We start from the raw sequence: 13,501 nt of genomic DNA on the forward strand, positions 1-13,501 counted from the left end.
GGGTATTATGTGTCATGCCATTGTTATGTCACGTGATCCCTGAGGGAGTGGGAGCTGTGGCTGCTCTCTCACTTTGTCCCAATGTCTTGATTTGTCCATAGCAGAGGAGAGAGAAGATAGCACTGATTGACCTCAGGGATCGCATGACATAATATCATGTGATCCCTGGGAGAGCCAGTGCCGATCCTGCTTGAACAATGCTGCCACCGGAGGGGAGTATAGATGTTATTATTTCACTGGGGGGAAACATAGGGATTCAGAAGGAGTTGTCTGAGTAGTGGACAACCTCTTTAAGGATAGGCAAACTTAGCCATGTTCTTCTGTTCCTGTTCCTCTGTTTTATAAATTGTATGGGTCGTAGCCCCGATGTATGAACCAAGGCAAGTGCCATTATTTCTTGAAATTTATGGCTGGTTAACAAACCTGCTGAAGACCAAAAATGAATTCTCTAGAATGAAGGATTTGTATCTTTATCACAGATTTTTCGTTGAAGAGATACTGCTAGTTATCTACCGGGCAGGGACCCCAATCATCCTAGGCTGCAGTCCCCTACACTGTACATGGCACACTGTGCAGAAGAAATGTATCTGAAGAAAGAAAGTACGTCATTATCCAATTTTTCGAATTAAAGGGGATCCAAACTGGGGATAAAAAAAAAACAAAAAAACCCTTCAACTCGTCTGCCTTGCAAAAAGTTAAATGTTAAGGTTGGGGGATGATTCCAGTAAAATGGGGGTCAATCCAATAAAAGAACCAAATTGGATAAGAGATAACGGTCCCATAGTAGTGGGTGCAGTGGTGGACACATTGGCACTTTGTGCTGTAGGCATTAGTTGAGGACCCAGGGGTCAGATGGCCATTTATCATACAATGATCACCTATCCTGTGAAAACCTCTGAAAGTGCTAGCTACAGAAAGCCAAAAAGAACCATTTTGAAGTTCCTCCTCTCTGCGATACACTGTCATGTCGGAAGTACCATACAATAGCAATAGGGCTGGAATATAAAATATCCCGTATCAAGCAGTGTCAGCATACGCAAAAACGCAAATGACTATGGATATCTCGACTATTGGATAAACAGTCACCATACCTTGACAGAATCATTAAAGCAGTCGTGGCCTCCTACTTGGAAGGTCCTGAACGAGTAGCTGATCGTATTCCCAGTGGTGGTCTGTATCGTCCAGTTGCAGTGCTTGTTATTCGGGTATGGGTCTGGGTAGTTTAAACTCTCCAAGATTCCTCGGCTCTGGTTACTTAGCACGACTCCTTCACATACTAATCATAAGAAGGAGAAAATAAGGATTATTCCTTGAAGAGATACGGTATAGATATGTCCTTCATCAACTTTATCCTTGGCTCAACATATCCTGAGATATGAGTATGGGGATGGCCAACTTTAAATAAAAAAAATAGAAAAAAATCATGATTTCATCATGATACTCTGTTTGGAGATGTTTACGTTATGTATGTCTATATGTGGCCACCCATTGGTTGTGATGTGGATTTGTAGCCTGTTGAGGGTTTTGATTGTATGTTGTTATAATTATATCGTAAGAAATTATAGTCCTTGCCAAAATCAAGAAAAGGTGATGGTGTACACATCTGAATAGAGAGAACCCCAAAATGACTGCCTCTCACCTTGTCTGTAATTAGCCAGAAATCCGCTCTTTGACGTGGAGCTACCTGTAACCAGCTTTACATACATAGCATTGGAGGTGGAACGAATTGGAGCTGGAAGTTTCACTCCACAGAGTTTTCCCAGCGAGTTAGACATTGTACTGTTGCCATCGTAAACCTTCAAAACGATAGTAAAATTAGCGGTCTAATAACAATATTACAAATCTCCAAACATAGTTCCACCTACAAATCACATATGGTCAATCCTTGAGATGGCTTCATCAGCAATTTAATAAAAAGTTGTATTCAGGATTTCCTTAGTATCTCACAGGTGGTGGAAGTATCACCAAGGCATCAAGAATTCTCTTGCTTCTGCAATACTAAGGAAATCCTGAAAACATGACCTGTGGGGGGGCAGTAACGACTGGAGTTTGGGAAACATGGCTCCAAAGGGAAAAGTAACTTCCAATTAGTCAGGTTCCTCAAAGTTTTAGTGCAAAAAATTGAAAGCCCTGATCCTGAAATTGCTTGGAAGACCCATTTTGAGGGTTGTGTTTGCGCAGGGTAAGCATAGACTCCTGCATTTTGTCACTGATCAATCTGTGGGACTATTCCTGGAAAATTTGGATTGTTGTCAAGAGCAAAATCAGGTTATTATTTATGTATATTTATGGATATTTATCAATAAATGATCCACCAATAATAATGTGCTAAGCATACTATCATATTCCGTCCCTTACACTACAACATCGTCGAAGGCAGATGCTGAAACGCGCGTAGGGGCAGGGCGCAGCCTGGGGACTCTTTACATGTGCTTAAGGTAAATAGTTTGGATGGCAATTCATTGGACTTATTTAAGTCAGCAGCACTTATATATGCTATTCTCTGCTGTTTACATTAATTCTATGTAGCTGCCTTGACTTTGCCCCCTATATTTATTTGTACCTGCACTTTATCCTTCATATGATGCCTTACATTTGCACATTGCTATACTGTCCCCTCCCTATATCTCTGAACTAGTCTCCCAATATCTTCCCTCCAAAGACCTCCTACTCTTCTCCACACTTATTCGTTCCTCACACAACCGCCTCCAAGATTTCTCCCGAATATCCTCCATCCTTTGGAACTCCACACCTCAAAATGTCCGATTATCCACCACCCTCGGATCCTTCAGACGGAACCTGAAAACCTATCTCTTCAGGAAAGCCTACAGCCTGCTCTGCCGCCTCACCACCTGAGCTGCCGCGTCACCAACCGCCGGAGCTGCCACGTCACCAACAGCCGGAGCTGCCGCGTCACCAACCGCCGGAGCTGCCACGTCACCAACAGCCGGAGCTGGCGCCTCACCACCGCCAGAGCTGCCGCTCCCCCGACCTTCTGTCTCCTCCCCATTATCCCGTAGAATGTAAGGGTCCTCTCCCCTCTGTACAAGTCTGTCATTGTAAATTTGTTTACTGTAAATGTTATCTATAGCCCTGTACATAACCCCTTTCTCATGTACAGCACCATGGAACTAATGGTGCTATATAAATAAATAATAATAATACTGTTTTTGATTGCTATTTTACTTCCATCTGGCAGTATATACATTTGGCAATTTTTGACCAGTGTGGTTTTATAATATATATCCAATATCTATTACCCTACCGCCTTATTGCTATATTAATTTGCAATCAATTTTGTCCCTTGTGTTGTGCCCCTTTTTTCTGGTATTTGTCCCCCACCCCACCTCATTTTGTTGTATATTCCCTAATAAATCCTTTCATATATTGAATTATTGGACATGCCTTTTGGTTTTTCTTACTTTGTTGGTTATTTAAATTTCCAATTTGTCCTTTGTATCTGTCTGGTGGTGCACATTTGGTGGTGATGGTATTCTCCTTTTACGTGACACTTATATAACCCCAAATAATAATTTTATATGTGCACCTCGCCTTGAGTACAAGTATCTTATGCCGCATTAAAAATGCAGATACCGTTAGGACCTTTTTTTCCACCCGGAGGGCTTTCAGCATTGCGGCTGCACAGCTTTAGCACTCTATTGACCTACACACTCAACATTCACCCCATATCTGCAGGTTAACAGCATTCGGGGTCATGACAGGTTCCCTTTAAGCCTACATAGTGACTTTTGCTAGTATTAATGATTGATTTTAATAAATGAAAGCTGCAGTCCACAAGATTATGTACAGTTCAATGTATTTATATAGATTGCTGCTGTAGCCTGTAGTTTAAATCAATCAGCAGTGCTTCAAAAAACGTATGCATTACAGAGAGCCTACTGGCATAACATACATTGCAAACAATTGTGTATTCACATTTACTACTGATTCATGGGAAACAATTTTAGGGTTGGTTGATTCATCTTTATATATTCACTGGAAGTTTAACCATGTTTGCACAGAGCATTAGCACGAGAAGATATAAGATATATTAAAAGGTTTATGTTAAGAGAAATCTGCTTTTTTCTTTACTTCTCACTTCTCCTCCCCTCTCCATACTGTACACATGAAACAACCATGAAAATCTGTCTTTGAAGAAAAAAAAACAACAAAAACTGAGGGATCAGATTACAGCTGCCTATTTTTATTGTCTGTGAAAGGGTAGGAGATTGAGTAAGGAATTAAGTGAGAGAAAGAGAGAAATATATGCAGAAGTTTATTCTGCTTCGTAGTAAGTATTTTATCGTTGTAGTATTTGATCTCACTCCAGAGCTGGATTCACAGCGAGACTGCTCAGTGCTACAGTAACAAGTTCTCCCATGCTGCTGCTGTTCTGGATATGAGCTAAGTAGAGATAGAGGAACCTGAATCCATAATTTCTGTGTGTGCTGGTAAAAACTGGTGAAAATGCAGGAATTGGGGGCATTAATGAAAAAAATTGTTATCTGTCCCTCTTAATGCTTTCAATATGTGATACTTACAGCAAGGTAATCTTCACAACCAAAACGTTCCGCCAAATCAAAGTGTTGGAAGTCAATCTCAAGTAGATTACCACTGGAAGATTTCAGCTGCCAGTTACATTCAGAATTTTGGTAATACGGCATGGGGTAGTTTGGAGATGCGAAAGCACCAGATAGTGCAGTCAAGGTTGCCCCACATCCTGCAAGACAGAAACAAAAAGAAATCTCTGTAGTAGTCAGGTCTCATAAAGACAAGGGATGTAATAAACCACACATAAGACATGTACTGCACCCAGTGAGATTGGTAGAAGGATAGTGGGTATTAAAGGCAAGTAGCACCCTGCGGCAACTGCCGGCATTGTTCAACCCCTGTGAAGCCAATGCTGATCAGGGCATCAAAAAAGGAAGAGGCTCCCTTTATAATCCCATCATCAGTCGTATGGCATGGTTGATAAGATCATAATGGCAGCCGTGGTGTCACGACTCTGTTATTGGGTAACCCGGGAAAAGGGGCTCCTTCCCTGTCCCTAAAGATAGGGGGCGACCTAGCTCGCCCTGTTCCCCAGGTTACTTCTGAAGGTGAAGATGCCGGGGCCATGTACCTTTCCTTATCTCCTGAATCCACCTTCCATCTGTACCCTTGCCCCAACCAGGGAAGAGGGGAATAGTTGTGCACCGTAATACACCAACCAGACGAACAAGGTAACATGAACAGGGGAAACGGAAAATACCAGGCATACAAATATATATAACAGAGGAATGCACCGGGAAGTGGAGGATGGGGTTAAACCAAAGTGGGAGAAGAAAGGGAATTATCACACTCGGAAAACCAAGCAACAGTCACAGATAAATCCACCAAACACCTATTCATACAACCACCAAATACTAGCCTCCCAGCCATGCAGCATAAGCTATCTCTGACAATGTGTGTCAGTCAGGACCCAGATTATATAGGGGATAGGAGTGGCTAACTGTGCTCAGCTGAGAGCCCTAGGTCCCAGGGCTCTCAACATGGCCAATCAACCCCTGTACTGCCAAAAGAAATTTACACCGTTTAAAAAGAAGGTGAAGTGCTTCTATTCAGCACAGGAACAGGAGTAATCAGATGCTGTGGTCTTCTGACTCCTCTCTGCCGCGGTAACCCTGTGACATGTGGGTTCTCATGAAATCATGCCTCGAATACAGCTAAAAACAATAGCAAGCCGCCATCTTCCTGGACCACAATATTCTCTCATAGATGACAACAATCCACCTAAATACCCTAATGAGTCAGTAATTAGTAATGACGTCATAACTTTCCGGTAGTTTGCATTCGTAGCACATTAGGAAAAAGATTTTTTTGAAATATATTTTGCAATCTTACTGCAAAAATGTATATAATTGTATCTCAACAGTATATGTAAGCATAAAAAATTCAACTCGAAAAAAAAAAAACATTGACTGCATTCTTAAGGGCTCAATACGCCCCATCTAACATGATTAATGGTATGTTATTTCTTTTATAAAAAAATAAACTTGCATTATTACATACATAAGGTATATAAACCTTGCATCATCAACACCTGTGAAATAAACTATATAACCTTACCTGTGGCAGCGATTTCCCAATGAGCTTCAAATCCATTATATGTAGAAGCAGGATTACTTCTGAATTTTACCCATAGGTTATTACTATGGGAAATAATTAATGGGGGACTTTCATCACAAAAGCGTCCAAGTAATGGAGAAGTTTCATAACCGCCATCTCTGAAAAAAATAAATACATTGCAATTTATATAGGAACCTCATTCAATTAAATGTTTCACCGTAAAGAAAATTATTAGTGTAAGATCTCTACAATCGATCATGCCTATTGAAGTATTAGAAAGGTTCCGCGTGGGCTGGCTTTCAAACCTCAAATTGTTACTCTATTCATAGTTGTGTTAAATATGATAATATAATTAAGGTACACAACCAACATGTTATTTGAAGAAGGATTTTTGAATTCTGAAATATTTTTTTTAGGTTTACAGTGGTTGTCTTGTAAAGGACCACTCTTGCCCATATGCCTTTGCTTGGGACCCCTCTATGTGCTACAATCGAGAGCCGCTATGTACGTGGCTCTGGTGGAATCCAATCGTCATGTACTGTATGGATAGTCAATCATCCTAAGTAATACTACAATTTCCAACTGGCCCAGGCAAAATCTGTAGTTTGCCAGGGAAGCCAAAATCAGATGATTATCCCAGTTAATGCATCCCGAAAATGGCTGTCTTTGAAGACGAAGCCGCTAATTGTAGGGCTTAATAATGTGGTCACTTTCACTACTTGGACATTTTCACCATATATTAAGACACTTCCTGCCTGGTCCCTGGTGACCAGGTGATCGACCCAGTGAACATATCCCCAAAGTTACTTTTGATAAGACAGGGCCTAATAAAGTGGTCACTTTCGCTACTTGGACGTTATGTTGTGGAGCATTTTGGAGTACGTGGCCTAAACAAAAGGATTGAGGACATGCCTGTAAAACGATTGGCCGATGACATGTTATTTTGTTGATGACTTGTTCTTCGTACTGACGAATCGCAACTTGTCCGTGGGGGCAAATTGCAGCATTGGGAAACACAGCGGCTACAATCGGGTGACACCCTGCCCATATGGAGAATGAGATAGGATTACGCATTGTGGTCTTAAGCTATCTTGGAATTCCCTGACCTTATGATGTCTGAGAAAATTTGATCTTACACTTATGACATCATTCGTGTCTTTACACCAGTAATGAATCTTTACTTGCCTGATTTCCACATAATCATTAGCACAACTTGGTGATGATTCCAGACTGAAGCTTGTGAAGTTCAGCTTAATCTGCATGTTGAATTCGACATTGATGCTGTATACACATTCCTTGTTAGTGGGGTAATTATTAGGATAGTTTGGAGAAGAGAAGACACCAGTGGCTTCTGTGTACGTCGCATCGCAGGCTGTTTTAGTAAAGAAAAAAAAATGATCGCATTCAATTTTTTTTACATCATTTTTTTAACATAATATTATACGTTGTATAATAATACAGCAGGACTGCAAATGTATTATAACATGAGGGACTACATAGGACAGGACAAGATATTGGGGGAACCTTACCAAAATTACTGCAAGAATAGGTGATAACTTACTGGTCGATGGGGTACCAACTGCTGAGATGCCCACCGATTCTGAGAACAAGGCTCTGAAATGCCCTGCTAAAATGTGGAGTAGAGCTCACTCACTGCTCTGTCCCAATGGACTGCCAGAGACAGTGGAGTAGACCTCACTCATTGTTATGTTCCAATGGATTTCCAGAGACAGTGGAGTAGACCTGACTCATTCCTCTGTTCCAATGGACTGTCAGAGACAGTGGAGTAGAGCTCACCCATTGGTTGGTACCAATGGACTGCCGGCAGGGCCGTATTTAGGGTTTCTTGTTGTGAATTCTGCTCTTGGGCTCCCTCCGGTGGTTGTAAGTGGTAGCGCTGCTGTCTCTGAATCACAGCATTTATCAGGTGTTTTCACCTTTTGCAATTTGGACAGGGCTATTTAGTCTTGCTTCACCCTTTAGTCAGTGCCAGTTGTCCATTGTTCCTGGAGGATTCACATCCCTGCCTGGTTCCTTCTGCTTTGCAGTTCTTTTCATCAAAGATAAGTTCTGGCCTTGATTTGCTGTCCACATGTTGTGGTCTTATTGCTCAGTTCCTTTCTATGTTTTGTCTTGTCCAGCTTGGTCTGTATTAGGATTTTTTTTAGCCAAGCTGGTATCTCTGGAGATGCAGATATACCCTCCATATCTTTAGTTAGCTGTGGAGTTTTTGTATTTTCTGTGGTGGATATTTTCTAGTTTTTTTAATACTGACCGCATAGTACTCTGTCCTGTCCTTTCTATTTAGCTAGAAGTGGCCTCCTTTGCTAAATTCTCATTTCAGTCTGTGTATGTTTTTTCCCTCTCCTCTCACAGTCAATATTTGTGGGGGGCTGCCTGTTCTTTGGGGTTTTCTCTGAGGCAAGATAGTTTTCCCTTTTCTATCTCTAGGGGTAATTAGTCCTCCGGCTGTGTCGAGATGTCTAGGGAGCGCTAGGTACATTCCACGGCTACTTCTAGTTGTGGTGTTAGGTTCAGGGTCTGCTGTCAGTACAGGTACCACCTTCTCCAGAGTACGTCCCATGCTGCTCTTAGGCCACCAGATCATAACAGTACAACTGGCCAACAATGAGTTAACCGCATCTCAGAAGAAGGGAAGGAAAGTGCTGAGCCATTTTTTTTCTGTAGTCTGTTGTGTTTTTTTTTTTCTCTTCCCTCTTTGCCTCTGGGTGGCTCAAGAGTTCGGCGCTGGTATGGATGTTCAGGGACTGGTTTCTCGTGTGGATCAACTTGCTGCTAGAGTACAGGGTATTTCCGATTATATCGTTCAGACTCCAGTTTTGGAGCCTAGAATTCCAACTCCTGATTTGTTTTTTTGGGGATAGGTCCAAATTTCTGAGCTTTAAAAATAACTGTAAACTGTTTTTTGCTCTGAAACCCCGTTCCTCTGGTGATCCCATCCAGCAGGTTAAAATTATTATATCTCTGCTGCGTGGTGACCCCCAGGATTGGGCATTTGCCCTGGAACCTGGGAATCCGGCGTTGCTTAATGTAGACACCTTTTTTCAGGCGCTTGGGTTATTGTATGACGAACCTAATTCTGTGGATCATGCTGAGAAAACCTTGTTGGCCCAGTCTCAGGGTCAAGAAGCGGCAGAATCATATTGCCAGAAGTTTAGAAAATGGTCTGTTCTGACTAAATGGAATGAGGATGCCTTGGCGGCAATCTTCAGAAAGGGTCTTTCTGAATCCGTTAAAGATGTTATGGTGTGGTTCCCCACGCCTGCTGGTCTGAATGATTCTATGTCTCTGGCCATTCAGATTGATCGGCGCTTGCGCGAGCGCAGAGTTGTGCACACTATGGCATTGTCTTCCGAGCGGAGTCCTGAGCCTATGCAGTGTGATAGGATTGTGTCTAGAGCTGAACGACAACGATTCAGACGTCAGAATAGGTTGTATTTTTATTGCGCCGTATCTGCTCATGTTATTTCTGATTGCCCTAAGCGTACCAAGAAAATCGCTAGTTCTGTTACCATCAGTACTGTACAACCTAAGTTTCTGTTATCTGTGACCCTGATCTGCTCATTATCGTCATTTTCTGTCATGGCATTTGTGGATTCAGGCGCCGCTCTAAATTTAATGGACTTAGAATTTGCCAGACGTTGTGGTTTCCCCTTGCAGCCTTTGCAGAGTCCTATTCCTTTGAGGGGCATTGATGCTACACCGTTGACTAAAAATAAACCTCAGTTTTGGACACAGCTGACCATGTGCATGGCGCCAGCCCATCAGGAAGATTGTCGTTTTCTGGTGTTGCATAATTTGCATGATGCTATTGTGCTGGGTTTCCCATGGTTACAGGTGCATAATCCGGTATTAGATTGGAAATCTATGTCTGTGACTAGTTGGGGTTGTCAGGGGGTTCATGGTGACGTTCCTGTGATGTCAATTGCCTCCTCCCCCTCTTCTGAAATTCCTGAGTTTTTGTCAGATTTCCAGGATGTATTCGATGAGACCAAGTCCAGTTCCCTTCCACCGCATAGGGACTGTGATTGTGCTATTGACTTGATTCCAGGCTGTAAGTTCCCTAAAGGCCGACTTTTCAACCTGTCTGTGCCAGAACATACCGCCATGCGGAGCTATGTGAAGGAGTCCTTGGAGAAGGGGCATATTCGGCCATCTTCTTCACCATTGGAAGCAGGTTTTTTCTTTGTTGCCAAAAAAGATGGCTCCTTGAGACCCTGTATTGATTATCGCCTCTTGAATAAGATCACGGTCAAATTTCAATACCCTTTGCCTTTGCTTTCTGATCTGTTTGCTAGGATTAAGGGGGCTAGTTGGTTTACTAAGATTGACCTTCGAGGGGCATATAATCTGGTTCGTATTAAGCAGGGGGACGAATGGAAAACTGCGTTTAATACGCCCGAAGGCCATTTTGAATATCTTGTGATGCCATTCGGACTCTCTAATGCTCCATCTGTGTTTCAGTCCTTCATGCATGATATATTTCGCAATTATCTTGATAAATTCATGATTGTATATTTGGATGATATTTTGATTTTTTTCAGATGATTGGGAGTCTCATGTGAAACAAGTTAGGATGGTATTTCAGATCCTTTGTGATAATGCCTTGTTTGTGAAGGGGTCTAAGTGCCTCTTTGGAGTACAGAAGATTTCTTTCTTGGGCTTCATTTTTTCTCCCTCATCTATAGAGATGGATCCGGTTAAGGTTCAGGCCATTCATGATTGGATCCAGCCCACATCCGTGAAGAGCATTCAGAAATTTTTGGGTTTTGCTAATTTTTATCGCCAACTTCTCCAGTGTGGTTAAACCCCTGATCGATTTGACAAAGAAAGGCGCTGATGTTACTAATTGGTCCTCTGCGGCTGTTTCTGCCTTTCAGGAGCTTAAACGCCGATTTACTTCTGCCGCTGTGTTGCGTCAGCTGGATGTTTCTCTTCCTTTTCAGGTTGAGGTTGACGCTTCTGAGATTGGGGCAGGGGCCGTTTTGTCTCAGAGGAATTCTGATGGTTCCTTGATGAAACCGTGTGCCTTCTTTTCTCGAAAGTTTTCGCCTGCGGAATGCAATTATGATATCGGCAATCGTGAGTTGTTGGATATGAAGTGGGCATTTGAGGAGTGGCGACATTGGCTTGAGGGGGCCAAGCACCGTATTGTGGTCTTGACCGATCATAAGAATCTGATTTATCTCGAGTCTGCCAAACGGCTGAATCCTAGACAGGCCCGATGGTCCCTGTTTTTCTCCCGTTTTGATTTTGTGGTCTCGTATCTTCCGGGTTCTAAGAATGTTAAGGCTGATGCCCTTTCTAGGAGCTTTTTGCCTGATTCTCCTGGGGTCCTTGAGCCGGTCGGTATTCTGAAAGAAGGGGTGATTCTTTCTGCCATCTCCCCTGATTTACGACGGGTTCTTCAGAAATTTCAGGCTGATAAACCTGACCGCTGTCCAGTGGGGAAATTGTTTGTTCCTGACAGATGGACTAGTAAAGTGATTTCGGAGGTTCATTGTTCTGTGTTGGCCGGTCATCCTGGGATTTTTGGTACCAGAGATTTGGTTGGTAGGTCCTTTTGGTGTTCTTTGTCATGGGATGTGCGTTCTTTTGTGCAGTCCTGTGGGACTTGTGCGCGGGCCAAACCTTGCTGTTCCCGCGCTAGTGGGTTGCTTTTGCCTTTGCCGGTCCCTGAGAGGCCTTGGACGCATATTTCTATGGATTTTATTTCGGATCTTCCGGTTTCCCAGAGGATGTCAGTTATCTGGGTGGTTTGTGACCGGTTTTCTAAGATGGTTCATTTGGTACCTTTGCCTAAGTTGCCTTCCTCTTCTGATTTGGTTCCATTGTTTTTTCAGCATGTGGTTCGTTTGCATGGCATTCCGGAGAACATTGTGTCCGATAGAGGTTCCCAGTTTGTTTCTAGGTTTTGGCGGGCCTTTTGTGCTAGGCTGGGCATTGATTTGTCTTTTTCTTCCGCATTTCATCCTCAGACAAATGGCCAAACCGAGCGAACTAATCAGACTTTGGAAACTTATTTGAGATGCTTTGTGTCTGCTGATCAGGATGATTGGGTGGCTTTCTTGCCATTGGCCGAGTTTGCCCTTAATAATCGGGCTAGTTCTGCTACCTTGGTTTCACCCTTCTTTTGTAACTCTGGTTTTCATCCTCGTTTTTCTTCAGGGCAGGTTGAGCCTTCTGACTGTCCTGGGGTGGACTCTGTGGTTGACAGGTTGCAGCAAATTTGGGCTCATGTTGTTGACAATTTGGTGTTGTCTCAGGAGGGGGCTCAGCGTTTTGCTAACCGTCGTCGCTGTGTTGGTTCCCGGCTTCAGGTTGGGGATTTGGTCTGGTTGTCTTCCCGTCATGTCCCTATGAAGGTTTCTTCCCCTAAGTTTAAGCCTCGGTTTATTGGCCCTTATAGGATTTCTGAGATTATCAATCCAGTGTCTTTTCGTTTGGCCCTTCCAGCCTCTTTTTCCATCCATAATGTTTTTCATAGATCTTTGTTGCGGAAATATGTGGTGCTCGTTGTTCCCTCTGTTGATCCTCCTGCCCCGGTGTCGACTGATGGGGAGTTGGAGTATGTGGTTGAGAAGATTTTGGATTCTCGTTTTTCGAGGCGGAGGCTTCAGTATCTTGTCAAATGGAAGGGTTATGGCCAGGAGGATAATTCTTGGGTTGTTGCCTCCGATGTTCATGCTGATGATTTGGTTCGTGCCTTTCATTTGGCTCGTCCGGATCGGCCTGGGGGCTCTGGTGAGGGTTCGGTGACCCCTCCTCAAGGGGGGGGGGTACTGTTGTGAATTCTGCTCTTGGGCTCCCTCCGGTGGTTGTAAGTGGTAGCGCTGCTGTCTCTGAATCACAGCATTTATCAGGTGTTTTCACCTTTTGCAATTTGGACAGGGCTATTTAGTCTTGCTTCACCCTTTAGTCAGTGCCAGTTGTCCATTGTTCCTGGAGGATTCACATCCCTGCCTGGTTCCTTCTGCTTTGCAGTTCTTTTCATCAAAGATAAGTTCTGGCCTTGATTTGCTGTCCACATGTTGTGGTCTTATTGCTCAGTTCCTTTCTATGTTTGTCTTGTCCAGCTTGGTCTGTATTAGGATTTTTTTTAGCCAAGCTGGTATCTCTGGAGATGCAGATATACCCTCCATATCTTTAGTTAGCTGTGGAGTTTTTGTATTTTCTGTGGTGGATATTTTCTAGGTTTTTTTAATACTGACCGCATAGTACTCTGTCCTGTCCTTTCTATTTAGCTAGAAGTGGCCTCCTTTGCTAAATTCTCATTTCAGTCTGTGTATGTTTTTTCCCTCTCCTCTCACAGTCAATATTTGTGGGGGGCTGCCTGTTCTTTGGGGTTTTCTCTGAGGCAAGATAGTTTTCC

The 13,501-nt window shown here is 43.0% G+C and overlaps 1 protein-coding gene across 1 annotated transcript in view; it reads right to left on the reverse strand.

Annotated features, from left to right (window-relative positions):
* CUBN (cubilin) overlaps positions 1 to 13,501 on the reverse strand; it is a 247,056-nt gene that overhangs the window by 157,704 nt on the left and 75,851 nt on the right. The window contains exons 23-27 of the mRNA XM_077268299.1: positions 7,294 to 7,480; positions 6,109 to 6,266; positions 4,542 to 4,720; positions 1,640 to 1,796; positions 1,092 to 1,276 (exon numbers count right to left, since the gene is read on the reverse strand). Coding sequence (XP_077124414.1) covers positions 1,092 to 1,276; positions 1,640 to 1,796; positions 4,542 to 4,720; positions 6,109 to 6,266; positions 7,294 to 7,480 — 866 coding nt within the window. The remainder of the gene's footprint in view (positions 1 to 1,091; positions 1,277 to 1,639; positions 1,797 to 4,541; positions 4,721 to 6,108; positions 6,267 to 7,293; positions 7,481 to 13,501) is intronic.

This window comes from Ranitomeya variabilis, chromosome 6 (assembly GCF_051348905.1).
Source record: "Ranitomeya variabilis isolate aRanVar5 chromosome 6, aRanVar5.hap1, whole genome shotgun sequence".
Lineage (NCBI taxonomy): Eukaryota > Metazoa > Chordata > Amphibia > Anura > Dendrobatidae > Ranitomeya > Ranitomeya variabilis.